The sequence below is a fragment of the Canis aureus genome, chromosome 31 (assembly GCF_053574225.1).
Source record: "Canis aureus isolate CA01 chromosome 31, VMU_Caureus_v.1.0, whole genome shotgun sequence".
NCBI lineage: Eukaryota > Metazoa > Chordata > Mammalia > Carnivora > Canidae > Canis > Canis aureus.
Genome location: NC_135641.1, coordinates 19,419,639 through 19,447,284, shown reverse-complemented (window position 1 = coordinate 19,447,284; position 27,646 = coordinate 19,419,639). Strand labels below are relative to the sequence as shown.

At 45.8% G+C, this 27,646-nt stretch overlaps 3 protein-coding genes across 39 annotated transcripts in view; 1 reads left to right on the top strand and 2 right to left on the bottom strand.

Moving 5' to 3' along the window:
• The window catches only part of LOC144302453 (uncharacterized), a 696,165-nt gene that overhangs the window by 34,071 nt on the left and 634,448 nt on the right, over positions 1-27,646 (bottom strand). For 27 of the 36 annotated variants that reach the window (XR_013369309.1, XR_013369306.1, XR_013369298.1 and 24 more), the window contains 3 exons: positions 22,697-22,951; positions 18,109-18,394; positions 2,507-2,613 (listed from right to left, as the gene is read on the bottom strand). The gene's annotated coding sequence lies outside the window, so the exon portion shown is untranslated. Of the gene's footprint in view, positions 1-1,935; positions 2,358-2,506; positions 2,614-18,108; positions 18,395-22,696; positions 22,952-27,646 lie in introns of those variants that run through there. The other 9 variants (XR_013369299.1, XR_013369304.1, XR_013369302.1 and 6 more) reach the window with 2 other exon arrangements.
• SOX2 (SRY-box transcription factor 2) lies at positions 3,375-5,552 on the bottom strand. Its single transcript, XM_077879773.1, has one exon. The coding sequence runs from the start codon at positions 5,477-5,479 to the stop codon at positions 4,511-4,513; it is 969 nt and encodes a 322-aa protein (XP_077735899.1). The 5' UTR covers positions 5,480-5,552; the 3' UTR covers positions 3,375-4,510.
• LOC144302455 (uncharacterized) overlaps positions 16,959-27,646 on the top strand; it is a 193,687-nt gene continuing 182,999 nt past the window's right edge. Inside the window, exons 1-2 of one of the 2 annotated variants that reach the window (XR_013369321.1) lie at positions 16,959-17,380; positions 17,698-17,888. Coding sequence is in view for 1 of the 2 variants with exons in the window: in XM_077879800.1 (XP_077735926.1) it covers positions 17,273-17,380 (108 nt within the window). In the remaining variant the exon portion in view is untranslated. Of the gene's footprint in view, positions 17,381-17,697; positions 17,889-27,646 lie in introns of those variants that run through there. The other variant, XM_077879800.1, reaches the window with a different exon arrangement.

Sequence of the window (27,646 nt, the reverse complement as noted above, 5' to 3'; positions counted from 1 at the left end):
TTCCCTTACCATTTTACCCAGGGCCACAGAGGAACTTATGACAGAGCAGAAATGGAACACTTGCCTGCCCCCCCCACCCCCAGTACACCTGGAAATGTTCAAACCAATAGGTGGGGAGGGAAGGAGGGACTATCTTGTACCCCAATTTACTGTGAGACTACAAGAACTCCAGAGTGCTCAGCCTAGGCAGCCTGGCATTTTAAAAACCGAACTTTATTGGCAAACAGCAATGTGTGCCCTTTCTAAATTCAGAACCTGCCTGAGTCTCTGAAATCCTGTGACATCTCCACTTAGAAAAGGCAAAGGTTATAAATAAATCCCCACCCCTCTCTCTCCAAACTGCAAGGCCCTAAAAGACCTTGCCAGACATGATGTAGAATCTAAGATAACTTCTTATGTTCTTGTTTTGTTTTGTTTTTTTTTCCTTTTAAAACAAAACCAGTAAATAAACCAGAAAAAGAAACTATAATGCCCCCCAAGTCTCAGCCCAGGAAAAGGTTTTATGAAAAAGTCAGCTTTAGAATGCCAGGGCCCTGTGTGTATTTCAATCCAAGGCATGGCTGATGGAGGAGATTCTCCTGAGATTTCCTACTGTAAGAATGTGTCGGTTCTAGAAATAAGTACAGCTATTACAACCAAATCTACTAGCAGACTAAATAATTAATTGAAGCGTTGCTCTTTGACCCTGGGAAAGTCCAGTAGGGACACGTTTATAGTAATAATACCTCCGAATGAGCCCTTGTCAAATATTCATTTAGTGGTTAATGTGAGCCATTTCCCCCTGGGACCGTCTGTAATACCAGCTTCCCAGCATTGGCAAGAAACCTTGCTAATCTACTACAGCTCAGCAAAATATTTTAACGCTCTTTATTTAAAGTAGGGGGCGGGGGTGCGGGGAAAGAAAAAATTGCAGAGGGAACAAACTATAATCTCATCCTTCTACATCTTTCCATTCCATGTGCAAGGTTAACAAAATATTAAATTCACCCCCTTTGACTGCAAATTGAATGGTGAACAGAATAATATCCCAAGGAAGGAACTGAACACTCAACAACTAACTTCAGAACTGAGAGATAACCATCTCTGGGCAAGTTTATGGTTTCCCCCTTCTTGGAAATCATACTATAATTTCAATATTGTATATTCAGTATTAATCTATTCATGAAACTAGACATCTTGGGGAATCATTTAGCCCAAGCAAATAAACGATGAACTATATGACATTTTCCTCAAATGCACTTCATCAAAAGAATTTATATTTGCCAGCAAAATAATTTGGCTTTCACTTAGGAGATAGGGAAGGATCGGAGGGAAAAATGTGAGTTCTCTTGTTTTAGGCAGACAGTGACAATCACTCAAAACTAGTTCAACTTCCTAAAATTGCTCTTTTCCTTCTTGCAAAATATTTGAACCTGAGCATTTTGCCAAAAAGTTATTGCTTTTTTTAGCCTGATCCTGTGGGCTCCTTTTTTTTTTTTTTTTTAAGGGAGCCTAGTGCAGTGCAATTACTCTAAACCCAATACATATTTCTAATATATCTATTTTTTTTTTCAAATATATACACTCCATATAGTTGATTGGCTCAAATTCCGGGAATATCCTCCCCACCCCCCAGCAAGATCATTTGGATCTTTATTCAAAGTTTCTTTTATTCGTATGTGTGAGCAAGAACTGGCGAATGTGCTCATTACCACGTGAATAATCCGTATATGCATTACAATGGCTGGCCAGGCCGGGGGAAATTCTTTTAGAGTCTCTGCATTAATTAGGGGGGGAAATGCCTCGCTTAGAATTGGGAACTGGCATAATAATTGTCCTTTACCCTAAAATGAGGATTTTTTTTTTTAAAAAAAGAAATAAATGAAAACCAATTCACACCAAAAATAAAGCAATCCACATGAAATAAAAATACGGAAAATATGAGGATCTCTCCAGCTGAGCCCAGAACTAACATTAGCAACACCACGAGAGAGAAAGACTTTCTTGGAAAACGAGAAAGTGCAGACCAACGGGTCGAGCTAACTCGGGGTGGCTGCAGCCGGTATTTTACTCCTGGGTGGAAGGAGCGGCCGGATCCCAACTTCTCCAAAGTTGCAGCAAGTTGACACAACAAGCCCTTGAAATTGTGGGTAGTAACCCACGCTCTTAAGAATGCCCGACTCGTTGTTCCTGGCCCCCTTTGGAGGGGGGAGATGAGCGAGGTGAGCAGTAAGGAAGGAAGGAAGAGTCCCTGAGTCAGGCTTACAGATTCTCCGGCTGCGCCTAAGCGCGGGGCGGCTGTGCTCAGTCACAGACCCGGGCGATTCCCCAACTTTTCCGCTCCCACCGAGGACAACTATAGTCTTTCTTTACCTTTCCTAGGGCAAAAGAAAACAACAAATCCGATCTTGGTTCCCCACCGCCTCCCCTCCCCCTACTTCTCCGCTACTGTAGTAAAACATGGTTAACAGATCAAAAGCATAATCATCTCCAAATGTGATTAGACCGGACAAAGTAAAATATCTACCTCAGAGTTGACTGTTTTCTTCTTTAATATGGCTGTTGCCTGGCTTCTCTTTTGCTCGTTATCAGCTGCAGAGATATCCGATTTGGGACTACAGGCTTGGACCCGCGCTGCCAATTTAAGAAATGGAATTCGTGGAGGGAGAGAGAGGAAAAAAGAAAATAAATAATAATAATAAAAAATAGCCGTGATAAGTCGGGGGAGGGGGGGGTGGTTTGTAAGACGCTCTTTGCTTTCCCTCGGCCCTAAACAGGAAAATGTAGAGGAGAAAGTTTATGAAGTCAAGGAACAAAGAAAGCAAACCACTTGTTTCCTCTCAAACAATAGCAGGGCTGAAGTAATCCAAACACCCACCCAGCAGATGAGCACTTTGCATGTCTAGTTTGCAATTATTCCGATACAAGAAGCATCATTTTCCCCTAGAACCAGGTTTCCAAAGGGCCATTGTGCATTGAGGAAAACGAAAACAAAACCAGCCAACCTGGTTCTGATTTGGCTCAATACCCCATCTGCTGAGCTACATGAAAATTTTCAGAATTGACTCCTTCTTTCTGGCAACAAGTGGCATAAATCAGTTTTAAGTATAAGTCCCCATCATGCTTATTCATGCAGCTTAGAAAAGGAGAGGGTGGGTTTACAATATATGTCTCTAGTTTCTATTTTCAAAATGATATAAGCATTTCAATTTTTTGAGAGTACTTATATTCAATTAATCATTCAGACATTTATTTGTTGCAATTAACATTAGCACACGCTACTGGACTAGAATACCAAGGTTTAGGTATTTTGCTTTCTTGGCTGAGCACAGTATATACCCGGAGGAGTTATGTATAATCAGTGTTATCCAAATAAATGAAAGACTCAAGCATAATTTCAGTGTCCATATTTCAAAAATTTATTTATCTCAAACTGTGCATAATGGAGTAAAAACTTAAGTTGAAAATGTACCTGTTATAAGGATGGTATTAGTTCAAATATATACATGGATTCTCGGCAGACTGATTCAAATAATACAGAGCCGAATCTTTAAAATACAACTACGGAAAATAAAGGGGGGGGGGGGAACCTTAAAATATCACAATAAATTTACAGAAATATTACAAACCATAAGAAAATATTTCAAACACAGTAATTTCATGTTGTTGCTTTTTTTTTTTTATCTGAACAAAATGGAAAGTTGGGAAACAAAAGCTATTATAAATTACCAACGATGTCAACCTGTATGGCCATTTTTGCTTTTAACAGTAAGTTAAAAAAAAATTTAGTACAATCTAAAACTTTTGCCCCTTTAAAGAAGACCACGGAGATGGTTTTGCCAGTACTTATTCTAATTTTTTTCCTTTTGTACAATTTTTAAACAATTAAAATGTCCAAATCTGAATAATTTTCTTCTTTTCCACGTTTGCAACTGTCCTAAATTTTCAGCTGCAGAATCAAAATTCAGCAAGAAGCCTCTCCTTGAAAAATATTGGCAAATTCTCAGCTTATAAACAATGGACATTTTGATTGCCATGTTTATCTCGATAAATACTGTACAAAAGTTGCTTGCAAATATTAAAACATTTTTTTTCGTCGCTTGGAGACTAGCTCTAAATATTATTGGTAAAGACTTTTGCAAACTTTCTGCAAAGCTCCTACCGTATCACTAGAACTTTTAAAAAGTTTTGCGTAGTTTTCTTTCCTCCAGAGATCTATACAAGGTCCATCCCCTCGCCCTCCCCACGCCCCCCCCCCCCTCCGGTTTTCTCTGTACAAAAATAGTCCCCCAAAAAGAAGTCCAGGATCTCTCATAAAAGTTTTCTCGTCGGCATCGCGGTTTTTGCGTGAGTGTGGATGGGATTGGTGTTCTCTTTTGCAGCTGTCATTTGCTGCGGGTGATGACTTTTTTTTTTTTTTTTTTTTTTTTTGAGCGTACCGGGTTTTTCTCCATGCTGTTTCTTACTCTCCTCCCATTTCCCTCGTTTTTCTTTGAAAATGTCTCCCCCCCTCTAGTTCACTGTCCGGCCCTCACATGTGCGAGAGGGGCAGTGTGCCGTTAATGGCCGTGCCGGGCACCGGGCCGCTCTGGTAGTGCTGGGACATGTGCAGTCTGCTGGGGGCGGCGGGCTCCGGCACCTCGGCGCCGGGGAGGTACATGCTGATCATGTCCCGGAGGTCCCCGGCCTGGCAGGGCGCCCTGGAGTGGGAGGAGGAGGTAACCACGGGGGGGCTGGAGCTGGCCTCGGACTTGACCACCGAGCCCATGGAGCCCAGCGCCATGCCAGGGGTGCCCTGCTGCGAGTAGGACATGCTGTAGGTGGGCGAGCCGTTCATGTAGGTCTGCGAGCTGGTCATGGAGTTGTACTGCAGGGCGCTCACGTCGTAGCGGTGCATGGGCTGCATCTGCGCGGCGCCGTGCGCGTTGAGGCCCGGGTGCTGCGGGTAGCCCAGCTGGTCCTGCATCATGCTGTAGCTGCCGTTGCTCCAGCCGTTCATGTGCGCGTAGCTGTCCATGCGCTGGTTCACGCCCGCGCCCAGGCCGGCGCCCACCCCGACCCCGCTGGCCATGCTGTTGCCGCCCGGGGCCAGCAGCCCGCCGGGCAGCGTGTACTTATCCTTCTTCATGAGCGTCTTGGTTTTCCGCCGGGGCCGGTATTTATAATCCGGGTGCTCCTTCATGTGCAGCGCTCGCAGCCGCTTGGCCTCGTCGATGAACGGCCGCTTCTCCGTCTCCGACAAAAGTTTCCACTCGGCGCCCAGGCGCTTGCTGATCTCCGAGTTGTGCATCTTGGGGTTCTCCTGGGCCATCTTGCGCCGCTGCCCGCGGGACCACACCATGAAGGCGTTCATGGGCCGCTTGACGCGGTCCGGGCTGTTCTTCTGGTTGCCGCCCGCCGCCGCCGCGGTGGAGTTGCCGCCGCCGCCGCCGCCGCCGCCGCCCCCCGAAGTTTGCTGCGGGCCCGGCGGCTTCAGCTCCGTCTCCATCATGTTGTACATGCGGGCGCTGTGCGCGGGCCCGGCCCGCCGGCGGCCGCCGACCCTCGGCCCGGCCGGGACTTTGGGGGGCCCGCGGGCGGGCGGGCGGGGGCGGAGGAGGAGGGAGGCGGGCGGGGGTGTCGCGAGCGCAGGGCTCCGCGAGAAAAAGCAGGCGAAGAATAATTTGGGGGAAGAAAAGAGAGAGAGAGAGAGAGAAGCAAACTGGAATCGAGATCAAAAAAAGCGCTTCCCTCCTCTTCTGGCCGATCCTGCCGCCGCCGATGATTGTTATTATTATTTTTTGGAAAGGCTTAAGCCTGGGGCTCAAACTTCTCTCCCTTTCTTTCTCTCTCCTCTTCTTTCTCTCAGTCCTAGTCTTAAAGAGGCAGCAAACTACTTTCCCCCTTTTGCAAACACTCTCTTCTCTGCCTTGACAACTCCTGATACTTTTTTGAACAAGTTAATAGACAACCATCCATGTGATGGGGGCTGTCAGGGAATAAATGGGTTTCCGGCGACCAATCAGCGCGCGGCGGCTCCTCCACTCGAGCCCGGCCTCGCCGCCGGGTTTTGCATGAAAGGGGGCGGGGCCTGCCGCGCCGCAGGCCGCGCGGGGGAGGAGGGGGGAGGAGGGGGAGGAGGGGGAGGAGGGGGAGGGGGAGGAGGGGGAGGAGGGGGAGGGGGAGGAGGGGGAGGAGGGGGAGGCGGAGGGGGGAGGCGGCTCCCACAGCCAGCCTGCCAGCCACTGAGAAACCTTTGTATCCCCTCTCGCAGCAACAGGTCACACCACACGCCTTTTCGAAGGAAGTGGGTAAACAGCACTAAGACTACGATTCTTTCTTTCTTCTTCAAACTTCACGTTGATTTACTTTTTTTGGTGCTGGCCGCGGAGTTGAGGAAGGGGCGCGAGGGCCCGCAGAGGTGGAGGGGCGGGGCGGGGGGGGCTCAGGGCGACGGTCCCACCAGGATTTCAGGAAACAGACGGCGCGAGAGTCGGTGTGTCCGGGTCTTCCCGCCCCGCGCGCCTCCCCGCGCCTCCCCGCGCCTCCCCGGGCTCGCGCTCCCGGCCCCGGCCCCGGCCCCGGCCCGGCCCCGGCCCCTCGCCCCTCCGGGCGCCGGCCCGGCTCCCCCCTTCCTCACTGTCCCGACCTGAAGTCAGGAGGCGGGAAGCGCCGTCCCCGACCCTCCCGGCGGCCCCGCCGGTTGCTCGGCAGCTGGCTGGGTCCTAAGCGCGAACGCGGCCGACGTGCCCCGGCGGGGAGGCCGCTCCAGCCCGCGCTTCCCCGCCGGCCCCGCGGGCCCCCTGCCCCAGCCGCGTCGCCCACGAGGGGGGCTGCCCCCACCGCGTCCGGGGCCCCCACCCTCCTGCCGAGCCGCCGCCGGGCAGCACCTCCGCGGGGCCGCCTTCCAGAGGAGGCCGGGGGCGCGGAGGGGAGACGACCGTCGGCGGGACGCCCCGAGGTGCGGGCGGCCGAGCGGCGTGCGCTCCCCCCTCCCCCCTCCCCCCGGTCCCCGGTCCCCGGGCCGCGCTCGCCGCCCCCCGCCCCCGCCCCCGCCCCCGCCCCCGCGCAGGGTCCCGGACCCGGGACAGGCCGGCCCCGCCGCGCATCCCCGCCTTCCTGCCCGCGCCGCCGGGCCCGGGGCAGCGCTCGGAGGGGGCGCGGGGCCCGGGGGCGGGAGGGATGCGCTCCCGGCACAGGTGCAGGCTGCGCGGGCGGGAGGGCGACGCCGGGCCTGGTCCCGGGGCGGGGGGGGGGGCGCGGCTGCGGGGGGCTGGGAGGGAGGCGGGGGTAGGGGCTCAGGAATCCTGCCCGCCCGGGACCCAAGAGGGTAATTTTAGCCGCTGTCCCATTGTCCTGACGTAAAGATTTCAATAGGTAGGCGCTCAATGCGGCTGCAATGGCAGCACGTCCGTTACAAATAGGTAGTTTTGTTTCTCTTGTTGTCGCTACACGGAGTCAAACAAAGCCCCGTCTAAGTTTCCTTCCACTCTCTTGTTGGGATCTTTGTGGCTAAAATGCACTTGACTACAAAGGGGGGGTGGGGTGGGGGGGGAAAAAGCCTGATGCCATTTCTTTTTTATAAAGGGCTTAAACCATCAGGGTTACTTATTTTCTTTCTTCTGTAACACTCTCTCCGCCCCCTCATCCCTGATCCATCTACCCTTACTCACCCTAAGAAAACGTACTGAATGGTATCTGTCGGCCACGTTCCATTTATTATCTTCACAAAACTTTGCATTGTTTCGTTCCTTACTAACGTCCTTCTTCCCATCACCGTCACTACCCCCACTCCAACTCCTCCAATCCCTGCCCTCCCAGGCTTTTCTGTCCCTGTCAAACTCAAGATAAGTATGCTCCCTGGAAAGCCAGGGAAGTCGAGAAAAAGAATCCTGCAGACTTTTCTTTATAAATTATTATTTCCAGTCAAACTCCCCTCCCCCCACCCCTCCATCAGTTTCTTCTTTCTTCTCTAAGTTATGGTTTGTTTTAGTTCTTGGCAACCCGGGAAGCGGGGAGACTGGGCCTTCTCCAAACGGATGAATGCATGGCACTCTTCAAAACAAAATAATGTCTAAGGTTTATTCGAGGTGCAATATTAAGCTACACACGGACATGGGAGATTAGGAAAGAGAAAAGGTTAGAGGCTCAGGAGACAGCACGGCAGCCACCGGCTTTTCAGCGCGTCTGGTTTCAGGGATGTGGCTGGTGCGCCCCCTACTGGCAGATTCGCTTTCCCAGGACTACAGTTTTGCTTTTACCTTTAAAAGAAGGTGTTTGAAAATAATTAAAGGAAAAAAAAAATTGCGGGGAATGGGAGGAAGATCCAACTAATTACACGTCATCCAAACAAAAGAAAAGTTAACATATCATATAAGCTTTGGAACCAAATCATAAGAATCAGATTTAATTTGCTTAACTTAGAAATGGACATAGAACCTCCACATAAGTAGGAGGTTAAGCCATGAGAAAAAAATAGGTACAAATTATGAGATTCAACATATGAATGAATTATGATTGTCCAGATGCCACGAAGGGCAGGCCAAGCATTCACTTCATGATTGTGTATGCACTGGTCTGCGCTTAGTAGCATTATTCCGAAAACTTTAAAAAAGCTTATGGATAATGAAGTCTGAAGGAAAAAAAAAACAACAACAAAAAACCAAGGGGTTGATGTGGATAATGGTGGTGTACATGTATTAAAATAAATACTAATAACGAGTGGTTACAGTAGCAAATTTTTTAATCTCCCCCTCTCTCAAGAGGCAGTAGGAAGAGGCACAAATTTTTCCTTGGGATAATGTATAAAAGCTTTTATACGTTCTCAGATGCCTGTGTTTGTGCCCGAACTCTATAATAATGCATTTAAGAGGTTAAAGGGGCTGGCTAGGTCTTTTGTTAATTGCTTTTATCATATAAATAAGCTATGGAAATACATTACAATTGTGTTATCATTGGTTGCATTTATTTACAGCTTTATTTTAATTAAGCCTGCTGTACTTATCAAGGCAATAAACTAACTGTGGCTGGCATTTATGCATAATAATGTGCTATGAAAATAAGATTAAAGAAGATGGTGATAGCAGAAACAATTTTCTCATTAGATTTTTTAGAACATATGCATTAAAAAAAATCAGATCACCGGCCACTCTATTTCAATCCGGCACTATCACTGGCCCCTAAATATAATAATAACTATAATAATCACGATAGATGATACAAGCAGCACTGTTTTAGGTTTATAACAGATGGCTACAGTACTAATAACAATGCACCATTGACTACTAGGGAATCAAAATAAGACTTGGAAGAGGGTGCTTCATCCTTCAAGAATTTAAAAATGTTGCCATTGGCACAATGTATGAAAATTTAAAGTGCTTAATCTAAAGGATGTATAACATTTCCCTTTCATGGGCAGCAAAAAGCTGCATACTTTTAAAGCAAGATTAGAAATTAGGAACAAAAATGCCTAACTCCTAGGATATTCTGATTTAATTTTGCTCTACTGTATAGACCCCAGCCAAAAACCCTTAACTGATTAAGTGTGGCTCAGTTTTATCTTTTGCACTGATATTTCTCTCCTAAACTCCCCCTCATCCCTCCTCAAGTATTATATCTGAAGCCAACTAACAATTTTGTGGAGATAGGGGACTGTAGACTTATTTTTTCTTCTTAGTGGCAAATAGAGGTTTAACTTGCAGTAATTAGGTGAGAACTAGCCAAGCATCTTACTATTATGATGCTTGTTAAAAAACGCTTCTTTTCTGCATCTGCATTTGAGTGTGTTCCCCTCCTCTCTTAATCTTCTTATGGAAATGAAGGCAAACGGCAGGGAACCTGCAGAGTCTTGGAGAATGTCCTTGTTAACTGGAATTTCTCAGCATTGCTAATTAGCAGAGTTTGACGACCACCAGTATTGGGGGGAAAGCTCTGTTTAACCACTCACAAACCATTCCGAGGAAGAGCAGACTAATTTTATTTTGTAATTAAAATCTGAAAAGGGCCCTATTTGACAGTTAGGGCTATGAGAGTTTTATCTCCCCGTGAAATAATTACTGCCTTGATAACTCAATTTTCTGAAAAATGTCAACTGTGGGCTCCGAAAGTTTTAATTTCATTACGTAAGGAAAAAAAGAGAGAAAAAGAGAAGAAAATGTACAGAAAGGCTTTCTAATTCTGGAAGTGGTTAAATATACTAGGAGCCAGATTTGGCCAAATGAAGGTTTTTTTTTTTTTTTTTTTTCCTCCCTTTTTGTTATGTTTCCTCTGGATCCTAACCTTCCAGCCTTCTCTACTGAAAGTGCCCATAGCAGTGACCATACTGCAGCAAGAGAGATTATATCAGTGGTGTGGTAAGAGGGACATAAACTAAAAAGAGAAGTACGGCAACCCAAGAAAAGTTTCTGATTTTAAAAGCCAAAAATAAAGGAAGATTTCCATGTGTGGGACAATACTGGTGCAATCTGGTAAGATGAAATTTTATTATATTTAATTCCTTAACATGAGAAAACTGAGAATTACAGAGTAAGGAGACTGGTATAAGCCAATTAAAAAAAAAATGTCTCCTTCTTCCCCCTAAATTGCAAAAAAAAAAAAAGTTCCTCAATCACTCCAAATTGGAGCATATGCCACAAGACTTCCAGAATGATCCAACACCTGAATCCTCAAGATATATGAAACAAACACAGATAAATGAAGGTAAAAAAAAAGGCATTAGAGAATGTCTTTTCCTTACAAAAACACCACATATTTTCCAAAAATTATAAGGAGTAAGCTGGAAAAAGTTAGAATATTGAAAGTAAGAGCAAACATTAGAGTAGAACTATGCTGTTATCAAACTTCACTTGCTTTAGACTGTGAAGGGATCTCTCACGAGATCCTAGAGGGGATACTGCAATTTTTATAAAGCAATTTTCAAAATGATAGAAAGTCTTTCATCTACATTTCCTCCATTTTCTTCCTATTGCCAAACTTGTCAGATTTTGGAAGTATAAAAGATTACTGGCAGGAACTATAATAAATGTTTCTAGATGACACAAAGAGCAAGCATATATCTCTATCCCTTTTTATTTACTAAGACAGACATAGATATGCATATGGATGCATGGTAGATTGGCAATTTAAAATTGCTTAATTATATTTTTTTCTTCTTGTCTGTCCCTTCAGCACCTTGCCTTTAATTTTCCAGAAGTGGTATTACACATAACAAATGAACAAGGGGATAACAAATGCTATTTCAGTCTAGACCCAATTTCACCAAATAATTTCACTCAAGAGCTGTAAGGACCCTTGAAACCTAAGGAATGCAGAGCTGCTCTGAATCCAGCTCCTTTTTATACTCACTCTCTTTCATCTGATTCCCACTGATGAAATAAATACATTTTAAAAAGAATTCAATGATATAAGGAAAACCAAAAATATTTCGCCCTTCAAATTATAGCAACAAAAGTAATATATAATCACTTGTGTATGTCTTCAGGGCTACATAGAACAATCATCATACTACTTCTAGTATTACACATATATGTACTTCCTTCATGTATTCCAGCTCAAATATTTCCTGGAAAAAAGGATTCACATTTCACAATTTCATTTCCATTTCTGAATTATCAAGCAGTTTTAGCATAAGATCTGTCTCTGCACTGCAGCTGTTGTCCAGGGAAAAATGCAGTGTGCCCATTAAATGATCTAATTATTTTAAATAGAAATTCCCTTTAAAAAAAAAAAGACAAACTGAAAATTTAAAGAGCCTCCTACCAGTGGTTTTCAGTTACACTGAAAGGAAATGAAACTATGATTTTGATTTTAGAAATCAGAAGAGAGGAATGAAAAAAAGAAAACAAAACCAGGCAAACAGAGCACCAGGAACTGCACGTGGCCCAACAAACCCATGGCCCTTTCACACCTCTAAATCACTGCTTGGGAGTCTAAATACATATCTCCCTGACTGACCACACTATCTTGTGCAATTAATCATAGCGAAGGAAAAGGGTTTTCTCAGAACCCTAAATTTCCCAGTGACTGGGACTGTTAGTTTGATTTTAGAAAAAAAACCAATTGTTTTAAATTCTCCAACTGTGATTATTTCATTTAGTTGTGACCACAACTTTTGTAGGAACAACAAACCTAACGCTTCCTTAAGATTTCTCTAGAGCATATTAAGTGGCTCATGAATGACACCCCAGTGCATGCCAGGCTGCACACTCACTGCACCGCAATTCACCAACAAGGGAGAACAGTCTCTCCCTTAGTCTGGCTCCTTCCAAACTGCTGAAGTGGGATTTCGTCTTCTTTCTTCTAGAGACCTCAGGGTGCACACTGCTCCAAGTTCCCCTTCCAGAAGTGCAACCAGACATAATACAAACCCAAAAAGTGACAAAACTCAACTACCTCATGGGGGCAGAGGCATTTGGCACCTCAAAAAGCAAATTGGGGAAAGAATTTAGATCAGCTTTACGTGCCTGTGAGGGACAGGAATACTATCAAAGGAAAAGGAAGAAAGTCTTTCACCTGTTTGTATGAAAAGAAGCTGAAAGCAAAGCATTAAAAAAAAAAAAAAAATCACCTACAGTCACCATCAGCCCTAAACAAAACTACTACCCACTTTTTCTCAGAGTTGCAGCTGTGGCTAGCCCTGGAAAGTGCTCTAAATCAAAGTGTACACCCATCCTGGGTGGCCTGGCATCCTCAAGGCCTCCCATTGATAGCTGGAGCCCTCTCCCAAAAGCTCTTGTGGCCTCAAAAGAAATGTCTGAGAAGTCTGCCTTCCCAGGGGCCCACTTCTGCTCACCCTCTTTCCAGCCCTGGCTCAGATGGAGTTGGGCTTCCAAACCCATCCCAATGGAATTCTCAGATGGCTAGCCTGATAATCTTTAAAGGCTCCTTCAGAGCTGGGGCTCTGACTTTTATCTCCCCTCCCAACCTTCTTCCCTTTTTGCAGGCTCTCCCCATTGCTTTCCCCTCCGGCCCCACCCCCCCCTTAATTTGAAGATCATTGACACGATAGGCTATAATGAGTCCTTCAGAAACTGTTATGATCTACAGTGACAATCTCTGCACCTAATTCACAGATTATTGACAAGCACCGTGGGCTCAGTGGTGTCAAGTTGTACTTGTGGTTTCCACACCCTTCAGCAACCCACATAGCAGCTGGGCCCTGGATTAGGACCCAGAGTCTGGCGGAGCTGATCTGCCTGTTGAGTGGTAGGGAGATGAGTATCTGTCTAGAGCTCAGCTCCTTCAAGCCGGGCTGGGCTTTTCTCCCTGGCGACTTGTCTGTCTCAGGGTTGGCTCAAGGGAACTAAAGGCTCTTCAAAGCTTCAAAATGAGGCAAAAGAGCAAACTTAATAAATGAGGGCTCATCCTTGAATCTTGGTCTTAATAATCCATCAGTCATCTTCTCCACCTCCAAACTCCAAGCCACACACACTGGCTTTCAGAGTGAGGCTTGAGTGAGTTCACCAAGAAGGGTCTGAGGGATGGAGGGGAGAGGGGATCGAGAACTTGGCACAGACTCAGTGGGCCCAAGCTAGGTTGGCCCATCATCTGGGATTGCCCTCGGAATGGGGCAAGATTGACTACTTATTATAAAGCAGGGCGCTCAGCCAAGAGGCGCAGGCTCAGGCCTGGACGCTGGGACAAGAGCCCCCAAATGCCCGCTCCACCCCTGAAGGGTGCTTTGCTGCCGCAGAGAAACGTGGCCCGTGGCCAGCCCTGGTGGTTTTGCCCGCTTCTAAGGAGTCAGTCCCTCGCTGCCTGCTCCCCTGTCCCCAAAGTTGGAAGGGCTGCCTTCCTGCTGGCCGCCCTGGGCTGGGGGGTGCCGGCAGGCGGGGGCCGAGGCCGCCTGAAGCCACAGAAATGACACTGCGCTGGGAAAGCTGGGTGGCATTCCCAGGCCTAGGCCACCCACCTCCTCAGTTTTCTCTCCTGAACTACGGGTTGCGCTTTCTCCCTGGGCCCTGGGCAGCTGGGGACACACGGCTCGCCTGCAGCCAGGTTCGGCTCCTCTTCCCGGCCTCTCCCTACAGGTTGGGACCCCCCGGGGGCAGAGCGGGCGGGGGTCGAAATCTCTGGGCCACTGGTATTGCAAATTCTACATCACTTCCGAACAGCAGGCATCTATCCCCGTTCGCAGGTCGCCTCCAGGATTCTGCTGGCTTTGGCCTCCCCAGGCCACCGGCAGCCTTGGACCGCGGCTGTCACGCACGGTTTGTTACCTTATGGGGTTGGCGCTGGTTCCAAACCTGGCCCGGATTTAGGATTTCTGTAATGGGGATTTGTTTTTTGTTTTTGCTTGTTTTTGGTTTTTTGGTAAAGCAAAGGGTGGGGTTGCCTGTAGCAGGGAATCCCGCTTGCCCGTTATTTCGATAAGATTCCCGGTAAAAACTGATCAAAGCCTTGATTCTTTTCCTGCCACGGCATCCAAAGTACTTTATTGAGAAACACAAGCCGAGATTCGATTCTGGAATCAGATGGAGAAGACATCTCTCATCGCACTGAACAGCAATTCCCCTGAAAATCCAATCTCGGATCCGCTGATTTGGGAAGGTGGGAGGAATAAACTAAGATCAGCTTAAACTTGCGTAGCCACAGTATTAAATATTTTAAAAGGTAATTCTGTTACGAAAATTAATCTGGTTTCCTTCAATAGGGAAATTTTTAACAAGCAACCTCTCAACTTCTTAAGGCTTTTAATCTAAAAGTTAAAATTGTAAGCACATCCCTGAACATCAAAATCCTACAACACCTTGTCGAGATCATGTGTTCACTTAACACTGGAATTGTTTTCGTTTGATTTTAAACACCTAAACAAGCCCATATTTTCCTAACATTTTACATTCAGAGGATGTGTCATTTTAATAGTTTATCTTTCTGGAAGAGTTCAAAGTGTGCTTTTACCTTTACTTGCTCACCAAAGAAAATGTCAAACCTTTCTTATGTAGACAGGTACTTTTGGAAGTGCAAAAATACTCCTCTTCCCTTAGGATAATTTGGATTCCTGGTCATTGAAAATGCTGAATTTCAAAAGAAATACTCTTTACCATTGGCACACCTTCCCTGAAATCCTAAGGTTGAGATGCTGAGATAAAAGAAGAAAGGTGTCAGGCACCTGTTTCTTAAAAAAAAAAAAAGAAAAAAAAATCTGGAATTTAACCACCAGCCCAGAAAGGAGAAGTTTGATCAAGATTGGTTTGGGGGATGGGAAACATTCAAAGCAGAGACTGGCCTCTTAATTGCACTATGAAAATAAACAAATTAAAAAAAAAAAAAAACAACGAGCAAGTTATTTCATTTACTCAGGGACTTAGTTACAATTCTTGAAGGACCTCCGAGGGCATCCAAGATGCTGCTGACAACGTCAAAACAGCAGCATCTTCCATTTTATTTTTAAAAATGTGGACAGAATAGGGGAAGTAATTTTCTTGGTTTTCCACTGCTACAGAAGAAAGTTCTCTCTCTCTCTCTCTCTCTTTTTAATCATGCTTCTCTACCTGTTTTTACTATCTCAGAATCTAAAAAGAGTCCCAAACCCAAAAAGAGGGTAGGGGGTGGCTGTGATGTGAGGAGGAGGAATAGGTTAGTCTTTATTTTTTTTTATTGAATTAAAATTGTATCATCTCCTTTTTATTTTTTAGTGAATTAAATTATATTATCTTTCAAGGATATAAAAACTTGTTTCCTCGCCCCATCTCCTTTTTGGAGGGTAATAAAGAGTTTTATCTAACCCCAGAGCAAGGTTCTCTCGATTTGCAGGACTGGCGCTGTGCATCTCCTACTGTGTCCAACAGGGGGCGCTGGTCACGAACCTGCGCCGCGGCTCAGCGCCGCTTCACATCTGAGCCCGGTTCCAGCCCCGGAAGGCGAGAGCCGCTCGCGGGGTCGAGTACAGAGCTTTAGTCTTCGTGGATAAAAAGAGATTAAAGGCTAAATTCTTTTTTTGGGTGTGTGTGTGTATGGGGGGGGGGTTATCAATTTTAACCAACTACGAAAATGTAGAGCTTTTTATCCTTTGATGTTCTTATAAAGAAACTCCTATTGGTTGAGGAATTACACGGTTTCTGAGCCAACACTGCAGCTACAGTGTGGGGGAAATTATTTAATTAAAAATATATTTTTCCATCTGTTCACATGATCTTTTTAGAAGTACTTAAAAAGCTGACACTGATCCCTTTGGCCTGTTAACCCTGCCCTAAGTTTCAAATACTTTAGCTATTTCGCAGGCCCTTCTATTAATTTGAAGGGGAAAAAGAAAAGAGACCCAAATATTTAAATCCCCCCCCTAAACATTTACTGTTCTGCATCCCCCCCCCTTTTTTTTCTTTAAACGGGGGCTTTTGTGTGATTGACATATTTCACGACTGCCGATTCTGCAAAGCCAGGTATAAATGACAAGAAGCGGCTCTTAAAAAGAAAAAAATCTGATGTTGGACTACATAACACCCGTGTAGAAGATGAAATCTAAGTAATATTGTAATCCACCCACCCCCACCCTAACTTTAAAAAAAAAAAAAACCTTCACCTGTATTTAAATAGCGTGTCTTTAATTACAGCAGTTGGGGATGCATGAGGCTGAAATGAAATTAGCAGTCATTACCAGTCCTTTAACTCTGTGGTGCTTTTGATCAGCACTAAATTAGCTTTCCAGTCCTAACAAAGACTCTACAGCAAGCAGTGGGCTGTAAATAAGACAGCGCGACCTGCCCTCAACACCTTTTCTCTTGTCAATCATAGCTCTATCATTCAGCCCAAGATTAACCTTTATCTACCAAATTTAAGAAAAAAAAAAAAAAAGAACGAAAGAAAGAAGAAAAGGAAAAAAAGAAAAAGGAGGCGGGAAGGAAAGCCCCCTGACCACCACATGTCGCAATAACAGAGGTTCCTAAGAGGCCCCTTTAAATTGTATTCTAATGAGCTTGTGTCAGAATCTGCAATTTCCAAATCATCCCCTCCCCCCCCCACCTCAGCCCCCAAGACCCCTTCAGTGTATTAGAAGAGTCTGAATGCTGCTCAGGTAGGAAAGGAATCCCTTTCTCCGGATTGCTAATTGGGCATGGGCCACCCTCCGAAAGTCAATCTGCCAGTAGCCTCTCCTCCTCTATTAGTCTAGCAAAATTTTGGGAGAGGAGGAGATGCTTGAGGAGAAAACATTGATAATTTTAAGGCACATACATAAGTTTCTGGGATGAAAACAATCAATTTACTCCACTAATAGTCTCTTAGTTTCTAAGCCTGCGGAGAAAAACCACCAACAGCAACAACAAAAACCCAGCTGCTTTTCCCAGGATTGAATTAAGAAAGTAAAACACTGGCCCAGATGGCCATTAGGGGGCGCCCGGGAGCAAGCCCGTCCGCTCTCGCACCACTTCCCACGGCAGCCCTCCTGGCTTCCAGCTCCGCCATGCTCTCTGATTCCTGCTCTCAGGTAATATTTCCTGCTTCTCCTGTCCTCTTGCAGCTTTAGACCCCTCAATGTCAATCTCCTATAAAGAATGAGGTGTCGCCAGGTCTCTTTCTTTCTTTCTTTTTTTTTTTTTCACGCCCTCTCCCCAACTGCCACCAAAATAATAAGACGCCAGATGAAATAGTAGCAACCCTTTAATGATAGGAACCTTTGGGCTCAAATCACTCTTCCCATCCTATGTAACCTTGGTCTGGAGAAGGTGGTGGTGGTGGTGGTGGTGGTTGCTGTTTTTTTGTTTTTGTTGTTTTTTTTTTTGTTGTTTTGTTTTGTTTTTGTAGGGATGAGATGCTAAAAATTCACATTTTTAAGATGGAAGCCTGAAATGTTCATTTCTGCATTTCTCTCTGGGGGCTCACGGATTTCTTCATTTTCAAAGAAAACACACACACACACACCCTTGCAAGGCAACTGATTATGTTCAGCACTGAAACTGTTCCGAAGAGAATAAAATAATGTCTTCGTTTCTGCATTTGTTAAAGAAGTCAAAATTAGCATTTAATTCCAAAAGTTAACGCTTTCAGACTTAAATCTGCCTGTGTTAAATGACTGCCACACAGGGTGTATTTCTAGATCTCTTAAAGGTCAAAAGAAAAAAAAAATAGAATGAGAGGGGAAGAAAGTGAGTTGGGGGGTGGGCGGAGAGGAGTGAGCTAGCAGTGAATGTCAAAGTTGGGTTGCAAGCTACTTACATGTCCATGCCAGATCAGGGTGTTGTCTTGTAGCAGTTTGATTGGCAGGTAAAAAAGCGAAAGAACGTGAGGGCTTCCTGAGCCTCTTGTCAGCCCAAGCTTGATCACTTCTCACCGGACAGAACGAGTTGAAGGAGCTTGCAGTTCCCCTCTCGTCCTCCATCCAAGGCACCGTGAATCCATTTCGGCTTTTCTTCCCCCCAGTCTCTCCATCAGCCTCCTGCCTTCACCCGCTTCGCCTTACACCAGCCTCCAAGACCTAGCCTAGCTTTGCCACTGCAATCCCCTGCAACAAGAAAAATCGTTTATGGCTTAAAACCCCAAATGGCTGATTTTTTAAAAGAGAGAGAGAGAGAGAGAGGGAGAGGGAGAGAGAGAGGAGTGAGAGGGTGAGGGGGAGAGAGGGGGAGCGAGAAGAATGCACCCAGAGAACAACAAAAAAGTCAGTTATCCTAACACTGCTCTATCCCCCCACCGTACAGAAGAAGAATAAAAAAAAAAAGCTTTATGTTTTTTCAGTGGGTATTCAAAGATAATTTGATGCCATTGTTTCTGCTACAGATGGTTCTTTTAAATACAATAACACGGCTCTTTGTGCAGGCTACCCACAATAAAAATCGAAAGCGTTCCCCTGAATAACCATTTTGTTCTCTCTTGTATGGGGCCAACAAAAGATGCCGTGAGGTAATGGGTTCTGTTTATTGAAGCCATAGAATAGGGGTTTGATAAAGATTTTTTTTTTTTAAAGCAGAAGACCTTGCAAGGTCGGGCTGATCTCTTCATATTTTTTTTATTAAAATATTTGTCCAATAGATTATTCCTTGGTGCAGCTGCAGGTTTCCTCCTCAATTTTTAATCAGCCCAAACATCTGTCTCTTTGAGGAGGCTTTAAAAAAATCTGCAATCGTATCAATGGTGCAGTAACCTTATCCAGTCCTGAGTTTTTAGGCTCAGTGCAGGCAAAGGCAATGGAGTTTCAATTCTCTTTGGGGTGGGGTGAGATAGGGTTGGGGGAGAGGAGACACAACCCGAGACAGAGCGACTGAAGAAAATGAGGCTTCCCTCCCACCTCCTGTCCCCCTGTTGACCATGCACAACTTGCAGGAGTCGGACACACAGATCACTGAGGACTGGAGGTATCTCTCCTGGTCTCTGCAAGCTCCCACCCCTGCGTGCACGCTGGACAGGGTGTGGGGGGGTGCGAGGCATGTTTTCTTAGCATGCTCGCCTTGTCCTCAGGTTAGATCTCCAACCCTCAAAACCTAGGATGGGAGCCCAGGGGGAGGGGTGGAACAAGCTAAAGGCTAATCTCTAGCACCCAAAGGGTCCCATTCTTGGCTCTTTCATTCACTGTTAGCTAGCTTTGACTCACTGATTGCTCTCCTGCCAGGGGACTGGTGGCCACAGCCTGCCTGCTACAGTGCCCCATCCCCTCAGGCTGATTCTTTGGGCCACCCTGCGTCCTCCTCAGTTCCATGGGGAGCATCTGCCTCTTCTAGGCGGGAGAGCCCTGCCACCTAGACCTAGCTGGAGGTCAGTATCAACTTTGAGAGAACCTTGAACTCTTAGGCAATGAGGGCCCTGCAGGGCAAGATGCCTAGGTTTAGCTACCTTTCTATAGGAATTAATGCCAGGGCTCTCCGGGCCTCCAGTAGCCCAGAGTGACAGTAATCCGCTTTCAGGACTTGTGCTCTGTGTATTGTCACTTGGGGGCAAGACAATAGTCTGGGAAAATGGCTTTCATCAAAAACAAAAACAAAAACAAAAACAAAACAAGTTTGCATTGGGTTCTCTATCTCTGCCACCCGCCCCCTCCCCCCGCCCCGCAACCCATATACTCCTCCATTTTTTCCCACAAACTGTTCAAAATAAAAAAAAAAGATAAACGCTCAAATGAATCCCTGGACAACACTGGTCTTAGCTTCTACTTCCCCTTTTGGAAACAATAATGTTCTTGGTTTACATCTGGTCTGGAAGTCACCTAATAAGGGATTCTTGGGGACTATGACTTAGACACCTGTTACGGCCTTCCCTATGAATCTTGAAAGACAAATGCAAAAAAAAAAAAAAAAAAGCCAGAAAATTAAACAAATTTTCACATGCCTGTTTCTCAGTAACATTTTATATTTCAGGGCGAACACCTTAATATGAGTTCAGAAAGAATGAAGGGGCAATACCAAAAGCTATACACACCCCAACATTCTGGATCAAGAAGAGTGTGTTTGTATAAGTAAGTGTCAGTGTGTTGGGGAAAGGAAATGAAGAGTGTAAATCAAGAACCACCTTTAATAGAACAGGCTAAGGAGAGTGTACCTGTGACTTCTGGCACCGTATGAAAGGTAGGGAGCATTATGCAAAATAGTAGAAACAGTTCTTCCAAGTTAAAGGAGTGGGAGAGGGCAAATATAAAATGTTTAATCCAGTCTTCATAACTTTGCACTAGAAAAGTAATCTACTGAAATAACCTGGAATGATCTCTTCTGGCTTTGCTTGTCATATTTTTTTTCTCAATATCAGAACTTATAAAAGATGCCCCAACCTGATCAACTGTGCTTTTTCTTTTTTGAACGTACTGAAAGAAGAATCTGAATTGCTGTCCTCTTTTCACTGAGGGAGGGGCTCGGGGCTGAATCTAAGTCTGTTAAGATAGGAAGGCATCAGTGAGTAGCCTAAGGTGACTGAAGGTGAGTACACTCCACATTTTATCAATTAAATCTATTCAATCCCAGCCATAAGGAAGTTTAAAATCTCTCAAATGGCCTCAATTTCTTGTGAAGGATGGGGAAGATTGTTTTGTAGGCATGTCCCCTGAAGTCTCAAATGCTGGAATGCAGTGACCTTCCATCTGACGTGGAGGGAAGTCTCAGCCTCCAACTAAAAACCAAAACCAAAACAAAAACAAACAAACAAAAAACCCCAATGTGCAACGTGTTAAGGTGAAGGGTCAAAGTGCCAAACTGCCTTGGTAGGTGAGGGAATCCAGAACCAGGTCGCCTGCAACTGGAAAACTGCTTTGAAAAATAACCTTTCTGTATCCTGCAACTAGGCTGCCAGGTCAGCTCCCTTTCTCAGAGCAAACACACCCCGCCCAAAACGATTCCAAGTTGTGGAAACGGCTTTCTGAAGAGGTTGGGGGCGGGGGTGGGGTGGTGGTGGTGGGGAGATCCGTGTGAACCCAGTTATGGGTGTTCATAGGTGGCTCTGAATTGGAAACTTCGCTACTGAGACGTGCTTTGGGGCCAAAGGAGCGCTCTCCGATTCTACAAGCCCAAAGCTGTCCTGGGGCGCTGTGGGCTTTTACCCCGAGCCTCCTAGGCTGGGGTGCCGCGAGGGCGAGCGAGGGGCATGCGGCACGAGCACGAGCGACTCCGACGTGGAAGGACGCGGGGGAGGGAAGGGACAGGTGGAAAGGGCGGAAGAAGGAGGATTTCTGCGAACTGATGGCGGAGGGGGTTTGCCAGAGGGGCACGCGGGGCCCGGTTGCAAAGTGGCGAGCGCGGCTTGCAAGGAGACCCCGTACGCGCGATCAGGGGCTGCGCGTTCCTCGACCCCGTGGCCGCCCCGGCACGACGTTCCCCAGAGCGCCCAGCGCCCGCCTCTGCCCCGGCTCCCTCCTCCCCGACCCGGCCGCTCCAGCGCGTCCGCACGTGCGGGCCAGTGGGGCCGGGACGCCTCGGCCCCGACCCGCGGCCGGCCCCCCGCCCCTGCCAGCGGGACCCCGCGGCCGCGCCAGGTCGGAGGGCGGCTGCGCCCGTCACCTGCAGGCTTGCGGCGCCCGGGCCGCCCTGTGCCCCGCGGGACTCGGGACGCCCCGCTCCCCTCCCCGCCCGCCCGCCCCTCGATGCACGCGGCGGGATGAGTGGGCCGCGCCGCCGGGCAGACGTCGGTGCCGCCGCGGCCCCGGGCCGGACGTGCCCTGGACGCCGGCTGCCCGCGCTGCGGGGTCCAACCGGGAGCGGAGCGCGCGCCTCGAGGCCCCGGGACCAGCTGCTGGTCGGAGCCGCGCCCTTCGCGCCCCCCGCCCCCCGCGCCGCCAGCGCTGCTTTCGGTGGTCGCGGAAGCCCGAGGGGACCCGGACCCCGCGGCGGCGCAGCCGCGACCCCTCGGCTCGCGGGGCGGGCGGGCGCCTGGGTGCCTCGCGGGGACGAGCCGCGCCCCCTGCGCCCGCGGGCCCTCGCGCGCCGCCCGCTTTCCCGCGCTCTGGGCGCCGCTCCAGCGCCGCGCGCCCCGGGCCCGCGAGGCCTGCGGGGACCTGGGGACGGGCGGCGGCCGGGCGAGCGGAGCCCCGACCCGGGCTCACGCGTCCGAGCGCCGCCGGCCCCCGCTGCTCCTCGGCGGGAGCGCACGGCCGGCGGGTTCGGCTCGCTCTGCGGTGCGTCGGTGCAGGGACGCGGGCTGGGAGGCCGGGGGCGCTGGGGGGCGCTGGGGGGCGCTGGGGGGCGCGCCCCCTCCGCGAGGCCCGGCCGGTCACCTCGGCGCGGCGGGGAGCCGAGCGAGCGGGGGTGCGGGTGCGCGGCCGGAGAGCCCGGGCGTCGCGGTGGCCGGGGTGGCCGGGGTGGCCAGGGACTCCCAGGGCCCTCCTTCCTACCTGGCGGGAAACGGGAACTCTCAGATTCCCCGGGCCTTTGTTTTATGCCAAGGCGGACACCTGGTTCTAGAGACAGGTGTGTTTCTAGGACTAAGAGGAGAGTTGGAGGAGCCGGGAACAAGGCCTAGGGGCGCGTTCATCGATGGCGTCTTTTAAAATTTTCTTGTTATGAGCCTGCTTGGCTCAATCCGAAGAGTGTGCGCCTCTTAATCTCCGGGATCATGGGTTCTAGCCCCATGTTGGGGGTAGCGATTACTGAAAAAAAAAAATGAATGGTGTTTTTTAAAAGTTTAAATTCTTGTTATGTAAGAAATGAAGTTATACAAGCAATCGCACGTTTTGAGTTTATGGGGTAACAATATCAATTTTAAAGTGTAAAGTATTTAAAATATACCACACATTTTGTGACCCCCTCCTTTTTTCCTCTGATTTCTTGCTTTACCAATAATTCAGAGTTTCAATAAATGGAAATGTCTCTAGGCTCTCCTGGAGTAACGGGAAGGCACCATGGGATATTTGTCCTGTGTCTCTCTGGCATACACCAGTACCGTATACATGAAATTCCTTCTTGCATCAATCCAAGGTGAATAAACTTGTGTTTTAGAGAAAATATTATCATTTGCTGGACTTCAAGAATAACCTAAGGTGGGGATATCTTCCAAATGTACACCTTATGCAATATTGTAACTACCAGTACACAGTTGGATGTGCTAGGCTTATATTTGAACCAAAATTCACATAGGGCAGCCCCACGAGCGCTATTGCAGACCCAGTGCAAAGGCTGCATGTTCATAAAAGTTTGAAAAAGTATCCCAAAGTGTGGTGATTATTCTTTGTTTCTCTATTTCAGAGGCCCAAGGATAGGGAGTTAGCCTGGGTGGCCTATGACACGTTCTTAGAGTAAATACTGTGATGAATTTCGGAAGAAAAGGAGCATACCATTTAAGGTTTTGACTATAGAAGGGAGTTAATGATTCCAGGAAAATGATTTTAGGCAGACTTTCTATTTACACTTCCCCTTCCAAACCTGTCTCCTATCATTCTCCCTTCACCATTGAAGAAAGAACAACATTTTATTTGCTTGAAGGGTAAAGAGAGGAAAGGAACTAAACTTTAGTGAGCATCTATTATTTATCAGATATTTTCTCTTACCTAATTCTCATAATAATCTTATAAAATTGGAACTATTATCCCCCCCCCTTATTTTTAATAAAGTATGGGAAGATCCAGCTGGGTTAAATGTCTATGGTTACACAGCTGGGAAATAGTAGATCTGGGTTTCAAATCTAACTCTATAATTCCAAAACCCAGGCCAGTCTTTAGAATCAGGTGGACTGAGTCCAAATGGACTTAGGCAAGCATTATTGGGTTACTGACTGTTGTGGGTACAGGAGGAAATTGGTTGTGGACAGTGTGTGGTCTTGTCTTTTCCTTCTTTCCTTTCTCTGGATGGCAGCCTCTTAATTCTGGCTCTCCTTAGGATCTTTTGGCTATGGAGAGGTTGACTTAAGGCAAGGATTATAAAAGTCTGTGTCTTTTTTTCTGTGCCATACTCAAGTTGGACCTAGAGTGTAAACTCAATTTTTTTGAATATACGCCTCATTTGGCATCAGGTTTAAGGCTACCCATAGGCTGGCTTGATCAAGGTAATGCTTTCATGAGGACAGACTCATATAGGTGAGACTAAGTACCACTCTTAAAACCCCAGCCTCAGCAACCAAAAGGGTGGGAGGGGAATATAGTAATAACAGAACACATGACTACTAATTAACCTTATTAACAACTGCAAACCAGCGAACATTTATATTTTTATTTTCTCAGAAAGGCAATTAAAATTTTTTGCCTTCTATTAACTACCTTTCCCCTCCAGATAATCACCTATATCAAAACCACCCTTTAAAAGGTCAGTAGAAATTATTTTTAAGACATTCAAATATAAAAAAAGTATTGTTATTTTAATAGGCACTGTGGATAGTTTAATTTGTATCTTGTATTAAATTAAACATATGGTGAACAGGGTATAATAGATTTTCTGTAATTTAGCTGCCAATGTGGCAACAGCAGCCAGTTACTCTCACCAGCAGACTTGTCAGTGGTTTGTTTACTAGCTTATTTGAATTAAAATAAAGCTTCGCTTCTGCTGACTGCACATCATTATCTATGAGACCATAATCCTGCTAGCAAATCCTATATCTTCCAGAACTGGCTCTTTTGTTTGGGATTACTGAGAGCTTAGCCTATAACAAAGAGGAATAAGGCATCCCTCTCATCCTCATAATTAAGTGTGGGGACTAATTTAGAAACAAACCCAGAAAGATGTACTATTTGGAGTTATATTTCTATACAGAAGGAGGAGAAACAGGATAGGCCAAACACCCGATTGTTAACAGAATGTTTAAACTATTAAGCAAGTGTACTACAGGAATCCAGCTTGTTAAAATTAAGAGCAATAGCAAATAAGGCATTGATGGCCTTTGCACGGGGCAGTAATTCTGTATGAAGGATCTGAAGGTATGTTTGGGAAGAGGAAGTATTAGGGTGTCAAGTAGGAAAAGATGTGCTGTATTCTATGCGAATGCCATTTATTTTGTTCCTCCATCATTCTAATAGGGCCACACCAATTAATAGTTATTATTGTGCGCAGAGTCATTAAAATGCTAAATAAAAATAAATTTTAAAAAACCCACACTTTTTTATGCACTAGAAAAATATAGCTCACTAGAAACTGTTAATATTTACTTCCAAGGTACATAAGATTGAGCATTTAGCAAAAAGAAAAGAATGGATGCTTTTTCTTGGCTCTTTCCATATACGCAAAACAAACGCGCCTTCCATATGCTCAAAACAAATCTTCATGAATTCTGGCAACCCAATTCTATCTGTGTTTAAGGAGAGAATTTCACAACTAGGACGTATATAAAAACGGCTTTTACAATGCACAATCCATACATAAACTGATGCCTGTTTGTTAAAGAAGAGGGAAAACACAGGGGTTGATTTATCAATGTCTTTAACATTAATTGTCACAGATGGGAATTCTGAGGACCTCTGTGAAACCAAACCAGGCCCTAGTGAATTATAAAGCAGGTCCTTAGACTTTAAAAAACATTTAGGCAAAGTGACAGTTCAGAACATCTGTTAGCCTTCTGTCTGAGTATAAACTAGATGTCATGGAGTGCACAGCTGTAGGCATTTTAGGCTTTTTTGCCAACATCTGTCACAGCAGTACAATAATATAGGTAATTATCAACACCTTATATAAACTGTTTGCTATTTTAATTTTTAGAAAGAGTAAAATTAGTGTTACAGTCCTTGGCAAAAATAATTGAGATGAATAGAATCATTTTTCTCTCAAAGATGAATAAACGATCTGATAATTCTTTGAAAACACACATTTTAAATATTTTCTGCAGCCAATAATGGTATTATACTAAGCAAAAATCCCAAGTGATTTTTTTTTTAAGTAAAGGCAAAAGTACAAGTAAAATAAGAGGAAAGGTAGAAACAGGCTCTGAATTTTCTATTCAGAGCAACCAAAGATGATGTTTTGTGACAAAAATATAGAGCTTGTTAATACCCCACAATTGTGGCATTAACTGATTCCATATTCATAAAGATAAAAAATTCATTTTATAACGTCAGTAAAGCAAAATTTGTAGTAATGAATCATGAAAATTTGTCTTCCTCTTCCCTCCTAGCTCTTCTGAGTCCTAGAAATTTGCAGAGAAATGGCATATGAAACTGTAATTCACATCTGCCACCTTAGTAACTAAAGTTAATTTGAAAAGAGTCAGCACATTGTATAAATCCAAGGATCCATCATTATTTTAGTGCCACCTGGCTATGGATCATCTACAGTGCTCATCCTAAGATACTGGGCATTATTGTCTCATATCTGATTCCCTTGACCTATACTACAGTTGTTTTTCAGTTTAAAGAACTCCGAAGCAGCAAGACTATATTCCAAAGCACCTGTTCTGAGGAAGATGCCAGTCAATAATGTCTTATTGAAAGACCAGGCCCAGCTAGAGGAAATAGAGGAATTGAGCTGCAGTTGGATTTCATCATCTAAACATGCAATGTAATCTTAACCAATTCATTACACAGTCCTTTTGTTTCCACTACAAAAGGGATGTTACCTTTGTCAGAGGTTGTAATTCCAGTATGTTCAAGCAAAGACAAGGGAGAAATTGAAAAACTGCTATCAATTCTACCTATAGCCAGGAAGAACTGTAGGGTCAGAAGGTCATTATCACTGTCCCGTGTACAGTTTAGACTAGACCACAGAAAACTTAAGTTCCATGTTGCGACAGAAAGGTATAATAAGGAGACTCACGCAAAAATACTAAATGAGAATAGGAGTAGGGAATCATAGTCTTGAACACATTTGATTTAGCACATGAAGAATCCAATGAAGCGATCTCTATTTGGGCAATCGTAGATGCTTAAGATTATGCTTTCTCGGGACAATCTTGTGGAGAAGGAAAATTTTATTAATGAGAGGCCACCATGGCAAAAAAAAAAAAAAAAAAATTGAGTCACAAATGTCAGTGTTCAGAATCTAAAGGTCTAGAAAGGGTTGAATGAGAAAGAGGAGGAGGAAGCAAATACGGATATAAAAGGGAGACAAGTTGGCCCAAAAGGAAGGATTAAAAATGAAAGGAACTAAAGAAAGAGAAAAAGGTGATAGACAGTAACAGAGAATAAGGCTGTGGCAGCTAGGGGGAGGAGCAAAGGAGGATATTGATCACCAAATGGAGTATTAGGGACCAAATAACAATTTAGAACCTGTGAGTGTTAGCACTTCCTAATGAGAGTGATCAGCTGTTAAGAAATGAGTCTTGGAAAGAGAAACACATTTAAAAATAATAGCTCAGTAGTATGGTTCTGAGGTCTGGGAAAGTGGGCTCATCTGACATTTCTCAAGGCCATATTTCTTCACCAGCAAGG